The 22,681-nt window shown below is 42.6% G+C and overlaps 1 protein-coding gene across 2 annotated transcripts in view; it reads right to left on the reverse strand.

Annotated features, from left to right (window-relative positions):
- The window catches only part of tapt1b (transmembrane anterior posterior transformation 1b), a 155,597-nt gene that overhangs the window by 37,925 nt on the left and 94,991 nt on the right, over window positions 1-22,681 (reverse strand). For both annotated transcript variants that reach the window (XM_078545163.1, XM_078545172.1), the window contains exon 12: window positions 13,672-13,748. In XM_078545163.1, coding sequence (XP_078401289.1) covers window positions 13,672-13,748 — 77 coding nt within the window. The remainder of the gene's footprint in view (window positions 1-13,671; window positions 13,749-22,681) is intronic.

The following is a 22,681-nucleotide window of genomic DNA, read 5'->3' on the forward strand; positions in this document are numbered from 1 at the left end:
CCCAGTCAGGTCTTCACTCACGGGAAGGAGGATGAGCAGTAGAAGGCAACAAGCCGCAGCTCCCTGCTTCAGTGATGCATCCCTGGAGCATCTCCTCAAGACAGTATACAGAAAGGCCTCTTCCCCAGGAATGACCGCAGGAGGCCCACCCGACTGACTTCACCAGCCTGGAAGGAGGCCTCCAGGGCAGTCAGCACTCATGGGGTGCAGAGAAGGACCACCTTGCAGTGCAAGAAACAGGTCAATGACCGTATCCACATTGCTAGGGTGAGTGAACCTTCCGCTCTCCCAACCCACATCACCATTCATTTGTGTTTCTCTCACGTGATCTGGGTGTCACTGACAAGGCCAGAATTTCTCTTGCCTAACCGTAAAAGTCCTTGACAAGGTGGCGGGCTGCAGCCTTATTGAACCTCTGCAGTCCATGCGCTGTGTTGTTAGCAAGGCAACTGTAGGATTTTCACCCAGCCACAGTGAAGGCACAGGGATGGGGTGGATTGCAGGACAGCTTGCAGGCGGTGCTTCCATGCGTCTGCTATCCTTGTCCTTTTGGCTGGTAGAGCTCACAGGGTTAAAGGGTGTTGTTGAAGGGGCCTTGGTGACTTGCTGCAGTGCATCTTGTAGATGGTACACACTGCTGCAATTCTGCCTTGGAGGACGACAGGCTGTCTGGTGCTGGATAGGGTGGCAGTCAAGCGGGCTGCTTTGTCCTGGATATTGTCCAGCGTCCTGAGTGTTGCTGGAGCTGCACTCATCTAGGCAAATGGAGAGTATTCCATCTCACTCCTCACTTGTGCCATGCACATAGTTGTCGGGTTTTTGGGGAGTCAGAGGTCAGTTAGCAGCCACAGAATTAGCAGCCTGCGACTGTTCTTTCATCATACATGCTCACAATCCATCAATATATCTTTTTGCAGGAGAAGGTAGCCCACAGCAGGAGGGAGAGAGAGAAGACAGAAGAGGGGGATGCCTGAGCTCAGGCCCCTCACTGCATTCAAATAGCAGCTGCCGAGCTGGCAGGGGAGGATTGTGACCACGCATGTGCCGATGGTGAGGTCGGCCTCCCCCAAGCATCTAGTGAGGAAACATGCATAATCCAGACAACCACAGAAAATCAAGGTGATGGATGAATGCCAAGTTTGAGCCAGCCTAGGCAGTCACTCGTTCTCTCTTCTCTCCATTCCAGGTGCCAGCAGGAAAAGGTTGAGGCCAGCCCCTGCACTTGAAGCCCCAGCCCTCAGGACAAGGACAACTTCACACCTTTACAGCCATTACACTGTTCACCTGCACCCTCTACCAGCCCAGAGACACACATCTCAGTAGGTCACAGGCTCAGTCTCACACTCTCTGGTCACCGCACAGACATGTGTCCATAGCAGAGGGAGGATGCCATGAATGTGCAGTCAAGTAACAGAACAGCATAAATTCCTGCTGGCAGGGCAGAAGATTTGACAGAGATGCACAATTCCGGTCTGTTGGGGTTTTAACGAATTTGCATGAGATGCAAAATGGGTTCCCGTCCTAGCTTCTGCGGGAGACCCAACCCATAATCAACCCCCTCGCGAACTTCGGGAGGGGAGGTTCGTGACCCAATTTCCTGACATCAGGAAACCAATTTTTTGCTCCATGCCATATCTTCCAATCTTGCCCAAGAGAAATTCCACTGATCGTGGGAGGAAACGATTCTGCCCAGTTTCTGGACATGCCAGCATTGAACACAGCCTTCTTGATTTTACCTGGGAGAGAGGCAGAGAGCGAACCTGGTTGGAGAACATACAGGAGACAGCGAGGATATAAAGAGCCCGGAGCTCGGGGCCTACATTTACTCGGGAGAGAGGCAGAGAACAACCCTGGCTGGAGAATGCACAGGAGACAGTTGCTTCAGCTTCATCTCTAGAACGCCGGGTTTGAAGACAAAAATGAAGAGTGTCATCACAAGAAAACTGTAAGTTCATTGGTTGGTGAGAAACTGTTGTTAGGGAGTGTCTTTAAATAGCTGTAAATTAGAAAAGTGTATTAGCAGCTACTTGACTTTAAGAAAGAAACACTTGGAATTGGAGGGTAAAAGTAAATCAGGGCCAGTAAAATAAAGTAACATAAGTAAACCAAAGTACATTAAAGTTAACTTAAAGGAAGTAAAGTTAAGACATAGCAGGGCAGCTCGGTTGTGTAGAATGCGTATCCTGTAATATGTGGGAAGTCACGGGCACTGGATATCCTAGACGACCACATGTGCAGAAAGTGCTGCCAGCTGCAGAAACTTGAGCTCCAGGTTTCGTAGCTCGAGCAGCGGCTGGAGTCACTGTGGCTCATCCGCGAGGCTGAGAGCTACGTGCATCGTTCAGAGAGGTGGTCACACTGCAGGCTAAGAATTTGCAGGCAGAATGGGAACGGGTGACCACCAGGAAGTCCATGAGAACCAGGCAGGTAGTGCAGGAGTTCCCTAGGATCCTGCTTGCAAATCGGCTTTCGGTTTTGGGTACTGGTGAGGGCATTGGTTCCTTAGAGGAGTGCAGTCAAAGCCAATTTTGTGGTACTCCGAGTGGCTCGGCTGCACAGGAAGGGAGGAAGATGTACAATGGTGATAGGGGATTCATTAGTTAGGGGAACAGACAGGCCTTTCTGCGGCTGTAGATGTGACTCCAGGATGGTATGTTGCCTCCCTGGTGCCAGGGTCAAGGGCGTCACCGAGTGGCTGCAGGACATTCTTCTGGGGGAGGGTGCTCAGCCAGAGGTCATGGTTCATATTGGTGCCAATGTCTTAGGTAGGAAGGGGGATGTGGTCCTGCGATCAGAATTTTGGGAACTAGGTCGAAAATTAGCAAGCAGGTCCTCAAATGTAGTAATCTCCGGATTACTCCCTGTGCCATGTGCAAGTGAGTACAGATATAGGAGATGAATACATGGCTGGAAAGATGGTGCAGGAGGGAGGACTTTAGATTCCTGGGACAATGGGACTGGCTGTGGGGAAGATGGCACCTGTACAAGCTGGATGGTTTGCAGCTGAGCAGAACCAGGACAGAGTTCCTTGTGAGGCATTTTGCTAGTGCTGTTGTGGGGGGGGCGGGGGGGACTTTAATATTCTCTCCTTGTTCCAAAACCCTTGTCGTGTTAGTTTAGAGAAGAATACCAGGGCACACAAAATACTGGGAGAGACAGGTAGCACTAGTATAGAGAATATAAGTTAGTAGGTGGAGTTGGAGTAAGGGGGAAAGTCATGAAGTCTAAATCAGGGTTACTATGCATGTATGCGAATGCACAGAGGATAGTAAATAAGATTGGGGAGTTACCGGCGTAGATTGCCATGTGGAAATATAATGTTGCGGCGATAACAGAGACCTGGCTCAAGAAAGAGCAGGACTTGGTGTTAAATATTCCTGGGTACAAGGTGTTCAGAAAAGATAGGAAAGGAAGAAAAGGAGGAGGGGTGGCAGTATTGATTAAGGAGAGCATTGCCATGCTGGAGAAAGAGACAGAATCATATTGGCTGGAGCTAAGGAACAAAAAGGGTGCAATTACATTACTTGGTGTAGTCTATAGACTGCCAACTAGTGGGAAGGATGTTGAGGACAAATCTGCAGGGAAATTACAGAGAGATGCAAACATTATAGAGTAGTTATAATGGGCGACTTTAATTACCCGAACGTAGACTGGGACAGTGGTAGTGTAAAGGGGGGACAGAGGCAAGAGTTCCTAGATTGTGTTCAGTGGAATTTTCTACAGCAGTATGTGTCCAGTCCAACAAGAAAGGATGCACTGTTAGGCTTGGTTCTCAAAAATGAGGTGGGCCAAGTAGATCAAGTATCAGTAGGGGAACATCTAGGAGATAGTGATCATTGTATCTTAGGATAATGGTAGAAAAGGACAATGTGCAATCCAGAGTAAGAATAATCAACTAGGGGAGAACTGACTTCAATAGGGCAAGAACGGAGCTGGGCCGGATAGACTGGAACCAAAGGCTAGCAGGAAAAGCTGTAGCTGAACGATGGGCTACCCTCAAAGAAGAAATGGTTCGGACACAGTCAAGATATATTCCCTCAAAAGGGAAAGTGAGGGCAAACAAATCCAGAGCTCCCTGGATGAAAAAGCAGATAGAAATTAAGATAAAGAACAAAAAGTGTGCTTATTACAGGTGTCAGGTAGAAAATACAAGTGAGAATCAAGTGGAATACAAAAGGTTCAGAGGAGAGGTGAAAAAGCAAAAAGAGCAGCAAAGAGGGATCATGAGAAAAGACTGGCAGCCAACATAAAGGGGAATCCTAAAGTCTTCTATTGGCACATAAATAGTAAGAGGGTGGTAAAAAGAGGAGTAGGGCTGATTAAGGGCTAAAAAGGGGATTTACATATGGAGGCAGGGGACATGGCTGAGGTGTTAAATGGGTACTTTGCATCTGCCGTTACCAAGGAAGCAGATGCTACCGAGGCCATGGTGACAGAGGAGGAAACTCTGTCACTAGAAGGGTTCAAAATTGATAAGGAGGGAGTGTTGGATAAATCGTTGGTACTTAAGGTTGACAAGGCACCAGGACCGGATGAGATGCATCCAAGGATATCGAAGGAAATAAGAGTGGAAATTGTAGGGGCACTGGCCATAATCTGTCTTCTTTAGACTCAGGGGAGGTGCCAGAGGACTGGAGAATTGCAAACATTACACCCTTGTTCAAAAAATGTTGTAGGAATAAGACCAGCAATTACAGACCAGTCAGTTTAACTTCAGTGGTGGGCAAGATTCTAGAAACAATTATTCGGGATAGAATTAATAGTCACATGACAAAATGTGGGTTGATGAGGAAGAGCCAGCATGGATTTCTAAAGGGGAAATCATTTTTAACTAACTTGCTAGAGTTTTTAGAAGAGGTAACAGAAAAGGTCGATGAAGGTAATGCTGCTGATGTGGTGTATATGGACTTCATGTACACCAGTGCCATACAAAAGGCTTTGAGAAGAGTTATAGTTCATGGAATAAAAGGGAAAGTAGCAACGTGGATACAAAATTGGCTGAGTAATAGGAAACAGAGGGTAATGGTAAATGGGTATTTTTCGGGCTGGAGGAAGGTTTGTCGTGGAATTCCCCAAAGGTTGGTATTTGGACCCTTGCTTTTCCTGATATGTATTGATGATCACGATCTTGGTGTGTGGGGACAATTTCTAAGTTTGCAGATGATACGAAATTTGGAAGCATTGTAAACTGTGAGGAGGATAGTACAGAACTTCAAAAGGACATAGACAAGCTGGTGGAGCGGTCAGATAGGTGGCAGATGAAGTTCAATGCAGAGAAGTGAGAAGTAATTCATTTTGGTAGGAAGAGCATGGAGAGACAATATAAAATAAGGGGTACAATTCTTAAGGGTGTGCAGGAGCAGAGAGGCCGGGGTGTATATGTGCATAGATCATTGAAGGTGGTATGACAGATGGAGAGAGCAGTTAATAAAGCATACAGTATCCTGGGCTTGATTAATATGGACATTGAGTACAAAGTGCAGAGAGGTTATGCTAAGCTTAAATAAGACACCAGTTAGACCTCAGTTCTGTGTACACAGTTCTGGGCACTACACTATGGGAAGGATGTGAACACGTTGGAGAGGGTGCAGAAAAGATTTACAAGAATGGTTCCAGGGATGAGAAACATCAGTTATGAAGACAGATTGGAGAGGTTGGGACTGGTCTCCTTGGAGAGAAGGCTAAAAGGAGATTTGATAGAGGTGTTCAAAATCATGAGGGGCCTGGATAGAGTAGTTAGGGAGAAGGTGGCAGGACAGGTGGAGAGAGTAGTTAATAAAGCATAGAGTATCCTGGAAAAACTGTTTCCGCTCGTCAAGGGATCGAGAACGAGAGGGCACAAATTTAAAGTGATTTGCAAAAGAAGTAAATGTGATGTGAGACAGAACTTTTTCACACAGCAAGTGGTTCGAGTCTGGAATGCACTGCCTGGAAGTGTGTGATGGAGGCAGGTTCAATCGAGACATTCAAGAGGTCAAAAGATGATGATCTGAATAGAAACAATGCGCAAGGGCATGGGGAAAAGGCAGGAGAAGGCACTAAGTCATGATGCTCATTTGGGGAGCTGGTGCAGACATAATAGGCTGAATGGCCTCCTTCTGCACCATAACAATACTGTGATTTTGAATTGTCAGGTCAGCCAGGCCCATTGCTTTTGGTTTGACTGCCCGACTTTTGAAGACCTGGTTCTTAAAACAAGGCCTTTATCCTACTGTTATTTATGTACCTCAGAGCATCACACATTATTAGAAAATTTTGTTAAATCCTAATATTGGCGTGGAACCTTTGCTGCTAACAATGCAGAATTGGAATTCAGTTGTATGCTCCTAGGATGTTGCACTAATTAAAAATCAACATAAGTATAAACCCAAATTCCCAGTAGGTATTTCTAGGGGGCTACACTTGGTTTCTTTCTTTTTCATTCATGGAATGTAAATGTCGCTGGCAAGGCCTGTACTTATTGTTCATCCCTAATTGCCCTTGAGGCGGTGGTGTTGATGGTGATGGTGAATGAATTTTCATATAATTGGCCTCAAAGAGCCTGCAACCTAAACTGGCATAGCTTTGTAAAATGGTGCACTTTTGCAGAACTCTTTGAAACTGTTAGTTGATTTCAACTAAAACTGAACTGGTTACAATGTACGTGGCAGCAGCACAGTTTAATGTGACCCAATAACTTCTCACTTAATGTTAGGTAGAGAGCAATTAAGTCTGAAATACCGCAATTACTTGATATTTGGAACCTAAATTTTATTCTAAGTAGGCTAAATAGTGTATTGAACCTTTCAATACATTATTTTTTTTTACCTTCAGAAAACTACTCTCACAAGTGCTCCAATTTTGACCAAGTAAGATTCAGGCTTGGTGACAAATTGGAAATCAGCTTCCAGGTTAGAACACCATTCCATCTAACTCCAAATAAGAAAATAAGAAACAGGAGCAGGAGTAGGTCATTTCTCCATCTGAGCCATTCAACAAGATCATAGTTGATCTTCTGCTCAACTCTGCCTTCTTTTTTAATATATTGGTTGAAGGGATGTAGGCATCATTGGCAAGCATTTATTGCGCATCCCTAATTGCCCTAGAGAAGGTGGGCTGTGAGCTGCCATTTTGAACCGCTGCAGTCCATGTGGTGTAGGTACACCCATAGGGCTGTTAGGAAGAGTGTTCCAGGATTTTGGCCCATTGACAGTGAAGGAACGAATTACAGTTCCAAGTCAGGATGGTATGTGGCTTGCATGGGAACTTGGCAGGTAGTTATGTTCCCAAGCATTGGCTGCCCTTGTTCTTTTGGGTGATAGAGGTCGTGAGTTTGTAAGATGCTGCTGAAGAAACCTCGAGTTGCTGCATTGCATTTTGTAGATGGTGCACACTGCTGCCATTTTGTGTCAGTGGTGGAGGGAGTGAATGTTTAAGATGGTGGATGGGGTGCTAATCAAGCAGGCTGTTTTGTTCTGGGTGATATCAAGCTTCTAGAGAGTGTTGTTGGAGCTACACCCATCCAGGCAAGTGGAGAGTATTCCATTACACTCCTGACTTGTGCCTTGTAAATGGAGGACAGGCTTTGGGGAGTCAGGAGGTGAGTTATTCGCTGCAGAATTCACAGCCTCTGACCTGCTCTTGTAGCCACAGGATTTAAATGGCACTTCCTGCACAATCCCTTAATTCTTTCACTACCCAAATGTATACCAAACTGTCTTAAATATACTTTAGGACTGAGCATCCATGTTATGACCGGTGCAGTTGGTAAAGCGGAATTATTTTAAAAATCCCAGAAGGAAACTTTAAACAACTGTCATAACCTACAATTTTAAGTTTATGTTTGAGATGCGACTCTAAATTCAGGAATCAGACCACCAGTTCTCGAGGCTTTACATTAAACTGAAACATTTTATTAGTTTACACAGGTTAAAATATATACACATGGCTACAAATTACTATCATAACTTTTAAAAAATTCCCAAACTAATCTCCATTAAGGCAACAGCAACCCATGGACTTAACCAAACACCAGGCAAAGCATTTTCACCTCATGAATTCAAAATGAGATTCTTTCACTGTGGAGCCAGTTGGAGGCTTGCAGCTGCCTTTTGACCTAACATTGCCTTTGCTCTGCACACCCAAAAACTACTGCAGTTATACCTGCCACCACTGATTGAATTCAAATTCTCATTGTCTCACCAGCCTCTTTGAACTCTACCTTTTAACAATGAAACTCCTTTCATAGTACCAATTTTATTAGTAATATAAACATATTGCTTGGTATCTGCTAGACAGGCGTCAAGTTTTCACCTCGCTTCTTGAATGCTCTATTCAAAAAAATGCAAAAGCACGCTATCTCTCTTCCATATCAAAACTAGTACCCATCAAAACACCCACACTAACTGGCTTTAATCCAATTAAGACAGACCCACAGACTAAACCTCTATTTTAAAAGAGAAATGTTTTCCAAAATATTATATACAATAATAGCTTCATGACAATCTACATCTCTCCGGGTAGAGAATTCCAAAGATTTGCAACTCTGAGTGAGAAAATTCCTCCTCCCCTCAGTCCTGAATGGCCAGCCTTTTATTCGGAGACTGTGAACCCATGTTATAGACTCCCCATTCAGGGAGACATACCCTCAGCATCTAGTTTCTCAAGCCCTTAAAGAATCTTACAATTTGCAATGAGATTACCTCTCAGTCTTTTAACTTCTAAGCAATATGGACCCAGTCTACTCAATCACTCTCAAAGGAGGATCCTCTCATCCTAGGAATTAATCTAGTGGACCTCTCCCTAAGGACCATATATCTTGCCTTAGGTAAGGAAACCAAAACTGCACACACTACTCCAGGCATGGTCTCGCCAAGACCCTATGTAATTGTAGTAAGATTTCTTTACTCTTGTAATCAATTTCCTTTGTAATAAAGGCACGATAACTTTCTGTGATTCATGTACGACACCAAAGTTCCTCTAATTACCAATGTTTTCCAATGTCTCACCAATTTACAAATATTCTGCTTTTCTATTCCTACTAAAATGAATATCTTCAAACTTCCCCACATTACAAATAATCTGCAATGTTTTGTCCACTCAATCAATCTGTCCCTTTTCAGCCTCTTTTGTGTTCTCCTCACAGCTTACTTTCCCACCAAACTTTAGATCAGCAAACCTAGATACAGTAAACTCGGTTGCCTCATCTACATCATTGAGAAAGATTGTATGTAGTTAAGGCCCTAAGGCCCAAGGCCCAATGCAGTAACCTGCTAATTAGTTAATCTGCCAACCCAAAAATGACTCATTTATTCCTACTCTTTGTTTACTTTCCATTAACCAATCTTCAATCTATACTAATGTATTACCCTCATTCCCACAAGCGCAACTGTAATAACCTCTTGCGTAGCACCTTATCAAATTCTTTGTGAAAATCCAGATACATTATATCCACCAATATCCATTTCCCCTTATCCACCCTATCAGTTACATTCTCAAAAAACTTTAATAGATTTGTCAGAGATGATTTCCCTTTTATAAATCCATGTTGACCCTGCCTGATCATATGATGATTTTCTAAGTGTCCTATTACCATGTCCCCAATAATACAAACCAGCAATTTCCTCCTCAATTAGAATAATCCTCAACTTTTACCACCTTCAACATGACATTCATGCACTCCAGAAGATGCTGAAATACAGGACTAAGCCTCTTAGTAAGTGTTTTGTGTCCTACAGCTCTAAACAACACAGACATAAACTGGCATTTATGCAGCACAATTAACTTAGAAATACCCAAAGGCATTTTACCTGGTCAAGTATAAAGCAAGGAAGAAAAACAAAATAAAATCTTGATTTTTCGATTGTTGTAGCTCATTTTCCTTGCAATTGGTATTTGTATTTGTAGAAATATATTATTGTCTACTGTTGCTCCAAATACTTTACGGATTATGAGTGAATTTTATCAATGATGTCACTAAAAGAGAGACTGGAACCATTTTCTGGCAATGTCCGAGAACACTGGATATCCTTTCATCAGGATACAAAAGGCGAGGAGATATAATAACCAGACTCTTATCATGATTACTTTTACCTGGATCAAGTTGGTCGTTAAAGCACTAATATCCATGGGCAGAATCCACCCCCCCCCTCCCCACCCTGCCAAAGCGGACACATCTGTAATCGGCATCCCCATTTTGGGGGCACGCCGCCATTTTACATGGGCAGGCCAATTAAGTCCCGCCCAGCGTGATGTCCGCCAGGAAGCGCTATGCGCTCCCTGTGTGGGCGGGGGGGGGGTGGGAGGATTCGTGCATGCGTGCAAAAGAGCGCACTCATCTCCCTGAGGCTAAGTGCTGCCTCAGGGAGATCGGCACCAAATTGAAAAATGTTAAAAATAGAAAAATAAAATTTCCCTGACATGTCCCTTCGTGTGACACTGTCACATGAGTTGGGACATGTCCATCACTTTTAGTTAAACTTTAATTCAATTTTTAAAAACCTACATGAAACCTCATCCAGCCCGTGGATGAGGTTTCATGCTTTTTCTGAAGCCCGCCAGGGCTCCCGGCCTGCCCACCAACCTTAAGGTTGGATGGACAGGTCATTTGGCTAGTGCAATTACTTTTTAAATCACCTCAATAGGCCATTGACAGGTCGGCGGGCGCACAGCTGATTCGGCTGCACCCCCACCTACCTGAAAATTGAAATGACGCAGGGTAACATTGGGAGTTCCGCCCGACATCATCCCATGTCATTTTACGTGTTGGCATGTGGGTTCCACCCCCGCATGCCCACCGGGAAATCCTGCCCCATGTGTCAGGAATGCACTTGCTAAACAGTATGTTGAAGGCACCAAGAAAAACATTGCTTTGGTTTGTATAAATACCCCGTGACAATGAAAATAATCTTTCAACGGCAATTCACAATACATTATCAGAGTTGAAGTAACTTTGTATCAATCAATCCTTCAATGAAGTATTTTTATACACAATTGCTTAGCTACAGTAGTTCTGGTTGTTGGCAACAGCACTGCAGATACAAATACCTCCAATTCGCTGCAAAGAAAATAGATAGGCTACTTCACACCAAATATGTTTTATAATTCTCAACTGCACAAATGTCTTAATACAAGACGGATAAAATTCAACAGTTTGATTAACCTTTGAGCATTCTATTCACAGTGTAACTAAATATATATTAAATTTTAGAACAGCCCTTAAGCATTGTTTATTTTAATACTTCTCAGTCACATGTTTGATCTCCAAATATAGTATTCAAGAGATTTGTTTTAAATAACTTTTGCTAATTCAGTGACCATGATAAAATTAGCTGCAACATGAAAATGTTTTGCTTCTATTTTGTCAACTTTGTCTTTTGGAGGTTTGAACACATAACATCTAACCATATGCTGCCTGATCACAAAATCTTTATCCCATTGAAATGAAGTTTTAGTCTACACATCAACAGTCACACTTGGTGAAGGATCTCACTAATAGCCCTCAGTTCAAGGACCTTCTTCCGCCCTTCCCCTTCATTTTTTCCAGTGACAATCCTTGGTTTCCATTCCCAAATTCCTCATTCAGCTATCAATCAAAATAATCTCTGTTTACCCACAATCAGGACCCCCTCGCTCACCCTTTTTCTGCTTTCTCTTTAGTGCTGCTCCCAGCCCATTTCCCAGTCTCCATCACTCTGCCCAAGTCCCCATTCCCCAATGCTCCCGAGCGCCTTTATTCCTCTTAGTCTCCATCTTCACTCCACCAAGCTCCATTTCCCACCCTTCATATTTCCCTCCTATTCTTGAGTCACCAATTTCAGTGATGCCCATTTCAGAGTCCTCCAATTCTAAGCTCGTCCACCCAGATTCCCTCTCCACCCTCACACCAAGTCAGCTGGAACTCTCTGCAGGCGACAATACTGAGCAGAAAATGGTGAAGAATTTATTGGAAGAGCTGGAAAATAATTCTGTTCAAATTTAATGTAGTCTAATCTTGTTCCGGTTCCCAATACCAGGCCAACGGTCAGCAATTATTACAGTACCTCACATCAGTGTCTGCTGGTCATGTGGGTGCATTGTAGCAAGAAATTAAATCAGTGATTTCCCCAAGTTGACGGAGGAGTCACTTGTGATAGGAACCTCCAACTCTGATAGATTACTGATCTTTCCGGGAAGATTGGAAGCCCTATTTACTACAGAGTGCTGCCAAAGTATAAAACAAGCTGCATTTATACAATTGGTTTATATTTTTTTTTATACATTATAGCACTGGTGCAAAGCAAAACCATTTTACAGAAGTACAAAGAAATTGTGTGCTAAATTAGCTAAGTCAGGGCCCAATCATACAATAGGGTGAAGTAGTAAAGTCAAGTAAGGCCAGACCTAACTCGGAACTTACTCAACCTCAACACTGGTGTGAAGCAAACTAATTTCACACCAATACTACAGCTTGTACAATGACAGCTAAACTTTCAGACTAAAATCTAAACGAGGTAGCTACAAAACCCAATTTTGTTGAACTTCAAACAGCCCTCATGACTCTTTTTATTATTAAATGACTAAACCAGAGAGAGAAAAGGCCAGCTATATAATATGGGGAAGTAATTAGTGTTAAATTATTTTTGGCACTAAGAAAATCAAGATGAGAAGAAGGATGGATGTCACTTTACTTCTTGTCCCCAAGGAAAGTAGGGAAGTGAAGAGAATAACAAACAAGTGCTACAAAAGCAGGATACTTAAGTAGATTACCTTTCCTCTCTCTCTCTCTCAACAAAAGAAAAAGTTACAGAAATACCAACTGTCTGAAACTGTTAGTTAACAACTGGTTCTCTACGTGCAAGACTGATATACTGACAACAAAAGGAAGTAGCAAATATCAGAGTGCATATGTTTAATAAATGGCTGAAAAATATCTCTCCCTACCTTTGAAGAACAAAAGCTTCTGCATTACAAGAGAATTTGAGCCGTAATGGCATAAACTACTTTTGAACCATGACTTGCGTTATCCAATACATTACCCACATATAGTGAACAAGGAATCCAAATGTAGCAATTGCATTTATAATTAATGAGTAAGTAATGAGCAAATTATTAAGCATGTGGCCTCAATATTCATATTCACATGGTGTTTGTTGGTAAAATGGCAAGATGGAAACCAGAGCGAGTGTTTTAATATTTTAATTACGAACGGTGGCAATGTTTGTTGGGCAAATCAACAAGTGCGAGTGTACACAAGGTATTTTCCACTAAAATTAGAGCATGTAGCACAATGTTGTGTGGCCATACTTGAGCATAATCACCATTTCATAGATAACACTGATTTAGGAGTTACTAGTAAGAAGTCATGGGCTGACCATACAAATAAAGAGGTTAGGAAAGAACGCAGCATCAAACATAATGACTAGGCTATGTCTAACTGGCTCGTAACAAGTCCAGTATGAAACTATGCTTCAGGCAGGGTGTCTATGCGTCAGAAGTGAAAAACAATGCATTGTTATCCACACCCCAGAATTATGTTTTTACAGGTATATATCTTATTTGAATGAGAAGTCTGCTGCTTTACATGAGCTTGTATTTTAAATTACTCCGACCCTTCAAACAATACACATCACAATTCTCTAAAGGTCCTATTCATGCTCAGAATAACTCCTGTCCCTCCAACCCCTAAAAACAGTAAATATTTTCATTTCTTACCCGAAGTAAAACACCAATAGGCTGACAATAGCCAACGCTCCCTGAATTTTTGTAGAGCTTGTAATAACTCTGGATAGCTACACATGAAAAAGAAAGAAGTCATAAACAATAGTTCAAAAGCAATCCTCAAATAATAGAAACAACTTTCAAATTTGCACAACTGACCACAAATATGTACCTGTTTAATGAATCTTGAATAACTATTGTTGATGATTACAGATAAAGTTAGTTAGCCATCAAGCCAGTTTTATCATGGGAAAGCTGTTATGCTAAGTTTTAAGATCATGCTTAGGGTTCCAATGAACCATAATAAATGATTGAATGTGTGGAAGGAATTATTTCCTTGTGTAAGCTTCCTGAAAATTCTAAGAACAACAGTCAAGAGTAGTGTTGATATGGTGCATCTTGTTTAGACATATGACAAGTAGAATAAAAAAAAGTGCTAAATAAGAAATGACTGAATAAACTTAAAAAATGCTGCACGTAAAGAAGCTAATGAGCAATCCCTTACTCCATGTTACTTTTTTGAGTTTGATACATGATATTCTATACTGGTTCAATATCAACCACTGTATAAGCAGATACAGTGCCTTATTAAAACTGAGTGCATCTTTAATTGTACAATATCTAAACAATATCTATAAATACCAAGAAACAGAATTAAACAGAGAACTTTTGCTACTCTAAAATAGGTTATTGGAATCTCATATGCAGCTCAAATATACACTATCAGACCAAAACCTTATGAAGAAAGGTTAGACAGCCTGGGCTTGTCTCCACTGGGGTTCAGAAGATTGAGGGGTGACCTTATTGAAGTATATAAGATCCTGAATGGTCTTGACAAGGTGGACGTGGAAAATATGTTTCCTCTTTGGGTGAGTCCAGAACGAGGAAGCACTGTTTTAAAATTAGGGATCACCCTTTTAGGACAGAAATGAGGAGAAATTTTTTCTGAGGGTTGAGAGGCTTTGGAAATCCCTGCCTCAGAAAGCAATAGAGGCAGGGTCATTGAAGGTTTTTCTGAGATAGATAGATTCTTGTTAGGTAAGGGAATCAAAGGTTATCATGGGTAGCTGGGGATGTGGAATTCGAAACACAAACAAATCAGCCATGATCTCATTGAATGGTGGAGCAGGCTCGAGAGGACGAATGGCCTCCTTCTGCTCCTATTGTGTATGTTCATATAAAATTTAGGTGATAAACTAACAGACAGCTTACTTAATAAATAGACATATGAACAACGGTCAAGGAAAAAAGTATCTACGGTACTTTCCTAATTTTCAATCATATCCAAAACCCCAGGAATCTTGATTCTGTGTCAGAGGAGTGGGATACCCTGTTTCAATATCCTTGTAAGGCATAGCATGGAGTCCCCTGCAATTGAGTATATTTATTTGTCGTTCTGTGTGTATGTGTGTGTGTGTGTGTTTGGGGAGGAGGAGGGTGGGGGGGTGGGGCGACTGAGGTGAATCGAAGGGCCTGGAAGGGGGGACATGGGAGGGCCGGGGAATGAGGGGAAACCAAGGAACCCCATCTATTTTAGATATGACAGCTGCCCAATTTCTGAGCCTCTCCATGAGAATCTCCAGTTGATGATATTTCCCTTCAACCGTGAATGCCGAAACCTCCTCCATGTGATGTCAAGCTGCAACTTTCTCTACCAGCAGCTGTTGATGTCACTGAGCACATGGTGGGGATTCACTGTGGCAGAATAGTTTAATTGCTGAAATGGATGCAAAGCTTCAGGGAGGGTGTGCCAATTCCAGGAAACTCCTGGTCATTCCAGGAGTGTTGGTAAATCTACATGTAGCATCCAAATGAGAATGCTAATTGGTGCCAAGTTAAAGTTCAAAGAAATGGAGATTGCATAAGTTCATTTCAGTCCATAAACCAAGGATACATTCCCATTATCAGTTTGTGCTGGATTTAAAGCTGGGCCCAATTAGTCTGAAGGCCAGAATGCATGTTTATTCAGTTTTGCATCTGGGGTAGTGAGGTGATGGTTCAGAAATCAAGGGAAATGGAGGTAGGCAATGAGGGGAAATGGAGAGCAGGAAAGTAATGTAATGTATAATATAACTTAACTATCCCTATTTCAATTTAAAAACAACAATTTATACTGCATGAGAAGGCGCTGACTGGTTGGCAAGTGCACTCTCATTGGTAGAGGTGTTGCCATGATGAATGCACAAGTGGACAGTCAACTGCCAAACTTTTGCTTAAATTCAACCAGGAAAGTTGACTCTGTTTGGGCAAGACAGCAATGGGGAGGGAATGGCTATCACCCCAAGCTTTTGTTCAGTTGAAAAAAGGGGTAATACCTGGGCATGGTCTTTCTGTTTGCAAAGGCCAAGGCCCCACATGTGTATATATGTAGCTTTGCATGCGTGTAAGTGAGTCACACTGCAAGCCAAACTAATAATCTTAAATATTTGTTACTGTAATTATTAGCACAATTGGGATTGTTTAGTAAGTGCTGTCCATTTGCAGAATCACATCTCATGTTGGGCACTATGGGAAAAATTTCCCCCCCGTTTGGTGGTGGGGGTGGGAGAAGAGTGCGGGAGCGGGTGCACATCCGATCGGTGCCCCCAAATCGTGGGTGTGCCACCATTTTACATGGGCGGGCCAATTAAGGCCCACTCAGTGTGACATCCGCTCAGAAGCGCTATTCGCTCCCTGTGCGGGCGGTGAGGGGGAGATTCCCTCAGCCGGCAGTGCACTCCTTCGCACATGTCCATGAAAAAGCGCACAGATCTCCCTGAGGCTAGGTGCTGCCTCAGGGAGATCGGCTCGGAATTAAAATTTGTAATACAAATGATAAAAAAATTTCCCTGACATGTCCCCTCTTGTGACACTGTCACATGAGTTGGGACATGTCCATAACTTTTATTGAAACCTTTAATAAAAATTTAAATACCCTCATGAAACCTCATCCTGCCCGTGGATGAGGTTTCATGCTTTTTCCGAAGCCCGCCAGGGCTCCCAGCCTGCCCACCAACCTTAAGGTTGGACGGGCAGGTCCATTAATGACCTTAATTAGTTCTTCAATGGCCTCATTAGGCCGTCGACAGGTCGGAGGGCGCACAGCTGACTCGGCTGCACTCCCGCCGAGCTGAAAATAGAAATGACGCGGGGTGGCGTCGGGAGTTCCACCCGACATCATCCTGTGTCATTTTATGCGTCGGCGAGCGGGGGGCCGGAAGATCCTGCCCTATGTTCTGAGTTTTGCAAGCATAGGCTGATTTAGTGTGGTCAGTACTTTGCCTATTGCAAACAGCCAAAGGGATGTGCTATTTTATACAATTTTATACAATGTAGGGACATATGGCTTACATACCTTGCATCACACTGCACTGAAATTCATATATCACATTACTCATTTGTGTGGTAGGCAGCTCATCATTTTGGCATGATGGGGGCATCCTCAAAAGGAGATACCACTCGTGTTACCACTGCATAGTGGCAGCTTGTAATAGCTAGCTTCACCTGTTGCTCAAATTTTGCTCAAAACACCAAATATCAGAAGACAAACATAAGCCCAGACTGTTTGCTTATTCTTTTGCTACATCCACACTCTTGAGAAACACAATCTAAAGTGAACCCCTACAAAGCATAAGTGAATTATGGATGAGGAGGGCCCATCTTAATTCATCAATTCGGGCCACAGCTAGAGTACTGTGTGGAATTTGGGCGCCCCATGAAAGACAATAAAGTCATTGAAAGTGTTCACTGTTGATTCATTACAATGATGCAAAGAATGGGAAACTATAGAGATTTAAAATATGAAGGAAGAACTTGAGATACGATGCCTATTTCCACTGTAACAGGGTGCTAAGAGGAAATTCTTTGAAAGTTTTTAAAATCATAGAGTTTTATTAAAGGGACTAGGCAATGACAATTCCTTTGGTTGGGCAGTCACCGAACAAAACTGCATCAGGACCCCAAACAGGATGTATGCGGAGCCGCAAATTTAAAACTACCAGGCCATTCCTACCGCCCGCAATTTCCCCTGGGTCAGGAAACATAGCGGGTTGCGACCTGACACGCACTTAGAATTGACTTTGGATTCACTATTTAAATTCTTGCTGCAAATAGAATTTTCCTTTAGGTTGCTATTTTTTTCAAGGCAGGTGGGTTACTGAAAGTTGAGAGAACCATGCCAGGTAAGTCAGTTCATGAACCTTGGACAGAGGTCTGCTGTGGAGTCAGGAAACTTTTGACAGATAAATTTAAAAGTTCTTGCCAACTTCAACCGTAATTAGATGCTGTTTGAAAAGTTGTTATTAATGCAGCGATTGATCATAGGGCTCTGTCTTTAAAAGGCAAGAGACCATTACATTGACCAGCACTGTGAAAGGGTTTAGATGCATTAGAGTATTTTATTCAGTAGATAAAGTCCTCTTCTGCATTCATATATGGCGAATCATATATTATTGTATGTAGGGGACCCTGTGGTTTTATTTTCACATTGATTTAATGTCCTGATATCTGCTGAGTCTTTGAAGCACTCTTCCAGTATCTACCAGGCACAGAACTAATGAACCATCTAATAACACCAGGAAGCTTTTGAAATGCTCATGAAATAAAAAAAACAGCCATTTAATTGCCCCTATTACAAGCTCAATACTGTCAAACACAGCTATGCGTACCCCCATTGAAAAAAATCTCTCATTTACTTAGCATCTTCTAATCATGATCAAATAAACAAATGGGCATTCAAAAACCATTTCAAAGAAAAAAAAATTACAAGCTCACAAAACTGTTCATCAAGCAAATATAGCAGTGACCTTCCCAACTGTGTAAACATTCCCCACAGGGCTGAATGCACTGGAGCTTGGAACTCAGCCAAGTATTCATAATAAGATTCCATTTCGCAACTGTACCATGGGCAGACATGTGGCCTCTGAGGATGTAACAAGCACAGTGGATAAAGGAGAACCAGTAGATGTAGTGTATTTGGATTTCCAAAATGCTTTCGATAAGGTGCCATGTAAAAGGTTACTGCACATGATAAGAGCTCATGGTGCTGGGGGTAATATATTAGCATAGATAGAGGATTAGCTTACTCTTAGGAAACAGTCAGGATAAATGGGTCATTCTCAGGTTGGCAAAACATAGCTAGTGGAGTGTCACAGAGGTGAGTGCTGAGGCCTCAACTATTTACAATCTATATTAATTTCTTGGATGAAGGAGTCGAATACATAATAGTCAAATTTGCTGACGAAACAAAAATAGGTAGGAAAGCAAGTTGTGAGGAGGATACAAAGGGTCTGCAAAGGAATACAAATAGATTAGTTGGGCAAAAAATGTGTCAAATGGAGTATAATGTGGTCAAAAGTGAGATTGTCCAGTTTGGCAGGAAGAACAGAAAAGCAGAATGTTATTTAAATGGAGAGAAACTGCAGAATGCTCCAGTACAGAGGAATCTGGTTGTCCTCGTACATGAATCAAAAGAAGTTAGCATACAGGTACAGCAAATAATTAGGATGACAAATGGAACACTGGCCTTTATTGCAAGGAGGATAGAGTATAGAAGTAGGGAATTCATGCTACAACTTTACAGCGCATTGGTGAAACCGCATCTCAAGTACTGTGCACAGCTTTGGCCATCTTAAAGAGGGACGTACGTGCATTGGAGGCAGTTCAGAGAAAGTTCACTAGGTTGATTCTTTGGATTGAATTGGATTAAAAAGCAGAACCTCAAAAAGTAATAATCTCTGGATTATTAGCTGACCCATGAACAAATTGGTGTAAAGTAAATAAGATTAGGGAGTTGGATGCATGGCTAAAAGATTGGTGTGGGAAAAATGGGTTTCAATATATGAGCCACTGGTACCAGTACTGGGAACAGTGGGAGCTGCACCGTTGAGATGGTCTTCACCTGAACCATGCTGGGACCAGTGTTCTGGTGAGTCATATAACTAGGGTGGTAGAGACAGCTTTAAGCTAAACAGTGGGGGCAAGGGTTCAGGTGTGAGAAGATGTGATCAATTAACGAGAGAAGACAAGGCAAGAGAGCAAGGTAGCAGTTAAGAGAAGTGATAATTAGAACGTGGCAGAATGGACAGAGTGTACCAGCAGATGAGACAAGAGATTACAAAAATGGTAAAAAGACAGAATTAAAGGATCTATATCTGAATGCAAGTGGCATCCATAACAAGACAGATGAATTGGGAACTCAAATAGAAATAAATATGTATGATCTGATAACCATTACGGAGACATGGCTGCAGATGACAAAGGCCTGAATATTCAAGGGTACGTCATTTATAAAGGGCAGGAAGCTGGGAAAAGGTGGAGGGGTAGCTCTGTGAATTAAGGATGACATTAGTATAATAGGGAGAGAGAGAGAGAGAGATGACCTTACTTCTAACGATCAAGATGTGGAATCAGTCTGGTTAGAGATAAGAAATAGTAAAGGTAGGAAGTCACTTGTTGGGGTAGTTTATAGGCCACCAAACAGTAAGCACACTGTAGGACAGAGTATACAGGAAGAAATAATGGGAGCTGGAAAAAGGTGTGGCGATAATCATGAGCAATTTTGATTTACATATAGATTAAACGAATCAGATTGACAAAGGTAGCCTGGAAGAGGAGTTTGTAGAGTGTTTTTTGGAGAATCTTAGAGCAGCACGTGCTAGAGCCAGAGAGCAGATTGTTCTAGATCTGGTAATGTGCAATGAGACACGTTAATTAATGACTTCATAGTAAAGGAGCCCCGAGGTAACAGTAATCATAATATGATTGAATTTCACATTCAGTTTGAAGGAGAGAAGAGTGGGTCTAAGGCCAGTGTTTTGAACTTAAATAAGGACAATGAGGGTACGAAGACAGAGCTGGCTAAAGTGAACCAGGAAAGTATGTTAAGGGATAAGTTAGTAGGGATGCAGCAGCAGACATTTAAGGAGATATTCCATAACACTCAACAAAGATGCATTCCAGTGAGAAAGAAAGACACTAGGGGAAAGAAATACCACCTGTGGCTAGTTAAAGTAGTTAAAGATGGCATCAAATTGAAAAGAAAAGCGAACAATTTCGTAAAGATTAGTGGCAGGTTATAAGGTTGGACGGAATATAAAAAAACTGCAAAGAATGGCTATAAAAATGAGAAGTAATTAGAGTGTGAGAGAAAGCTAGCTAGAAATTTAAAACAGTAAGAGTTTCTACGGGTATTTAAAAAGGAAAAAAGAAAAGTGAACGTTGGTTCTCTACAAAGTGGGTCTGGGGAATTAATAATGGAAAATAAGGAAATGGCAGATGAATTGAACAGACATTTTATAAGACCATAAGACATAGGAGCAGAAATTAGGCCATTCGGCCCATCGAGTCTGCTCCACCATTCAATCATGGCTGATAAGTTTCTCAACCCCATTCTCCCGCCTTCTCCCCGTAACCTTTGATCCCCTTACCAATCAAGAACCTATCTATCTCAGTCTTAAATACACTCAATGACCTGGCCTCCACAGCCTTCTGTGACAATGAATTCTATAGATTCACCACTCTCTGGCTAAAGAAGTTTCTCCTCATCTCTGTTCTAAAAGGTCTTCCCTTTACTCTGAGGCGGTGCCCTCGGGTCCTAGTCTCTCCTACTAATGGAAACATCTTCCCCACGTCCACTCTATCCAGGCCTTTCAGTATTCTGTAAGTTTCAATCAGATCCCCCCTCATCCTTCTAAACTCCATCGAGTATAGACCCAGAGTCCTCAAACGTTCCTCATATGTTAAGCCTTTCATTCCTGGGATCATTCTCGTGAACCTCCTCTGGACCTTCTCCAGGGCCAGCACATCCTTCCTGAGATACGGGGCCCAAAATTGCTCACAATATTCTAAATGTGGTCTGACCAGAGCCTTATAAAACCTCAGCAGCACATCCCTGCGTTTATATCCTAGTCCTCTCGAAATAAATGCCAACATTGCATTTGCCTTCCTAACTACCGACTCAACCTGCAAGTTAACCTTAAGAGAATCCTGGACTAGGACTCTCAAGTCCCTTTGCACTCCAGATTTCTGAATTCTCTCCCCATTTAGAAAATAGTCTATGCCTCTATTTTTCCTACCAAAGTGCATGACCTCACACTTCCCCACGTTGTATTCCATCTGCCACTTCTTTGCCCATTCTCCTAACCTGTCCAAATCCTTCTGCAGCCTCCCCGCCTCCTCAATACTACCTGTCCCTCCACCTATCTTTGTATCATCTGCAAACTTAGCCAGGATGCCCTCAGTTCCTTCATCTAGATCATTAATGTATAAAGTGAAAAGTTGTGGTCCCAACACTGACCCTTGCGGAACTCCACTAGTCACCTGCCGCCATCCTGAGAAGGACCCCCTTATCCCCACTCTCTGCCTCCTGCCAGACAGCCAATCTTCTATCCATGCTAGTACCTTGCCTCTAACACCATGAGCTCTTATCTTACTGAGCAGCCTCCTGTGCAGCACCTTGTCAAAGGCCTTCTGGAAGTCCAAGTAGATAACATCCATTGGCTCTCCTTTGTCTAACCTACTCGTTACCTCCTCAAAGAATTCTAACAGATTTGTCAGGCATGACCTCCCCTTGATGAAACCATGCTGACTTTGCCCTATTTTACCATGCACTTCCAAGTATTCTGAAATCTCATCCTTAATAATGGACTCTAAAATCTTACCAACGACCGAGGTCAGGCTAATTGGCCTGTAATTTCCCGTCTTTTGCCTCACTCCCTTCTTAAACAGGGGGGTTACATTAGTGATTTTCCAGTCCTCTGGGACCCTCCCTGACTCCAGTGATTCCTGAAAGATCGCCACTAACGCCTCCACTATCTCTTCAGCTATCTCCTTCAGAACTCTGGGGTGTAATCCATCTGATTTATCCACCTTCAGACCTTTCAGTTTTCCTAGCACCTTCTCCTTGGTAATGATCACCATACTTACCTCTGCCCCCCCGACTCTCTTGAACTTTGGGGATGTCACTCGTGTCTTCCACTGTGAAGACTGACGCAAAACACCTATTCAGTTCCTCCGCCATTTCTTT

This window comes from Cetorhinus maximus, chromosome 1 (genome assembly GCF_964194155.1).
Source record: "Cetorhinus maximus chromosome 1, sCetMax3.hap1.1, whole genome shotgun sequence".
NCBI lineage: Eukaryota > Metazoa > Chordata > Chondrichthyes > Lamniformes > Cetorhinidae > Cetorhinus > Cetorhinus maximus.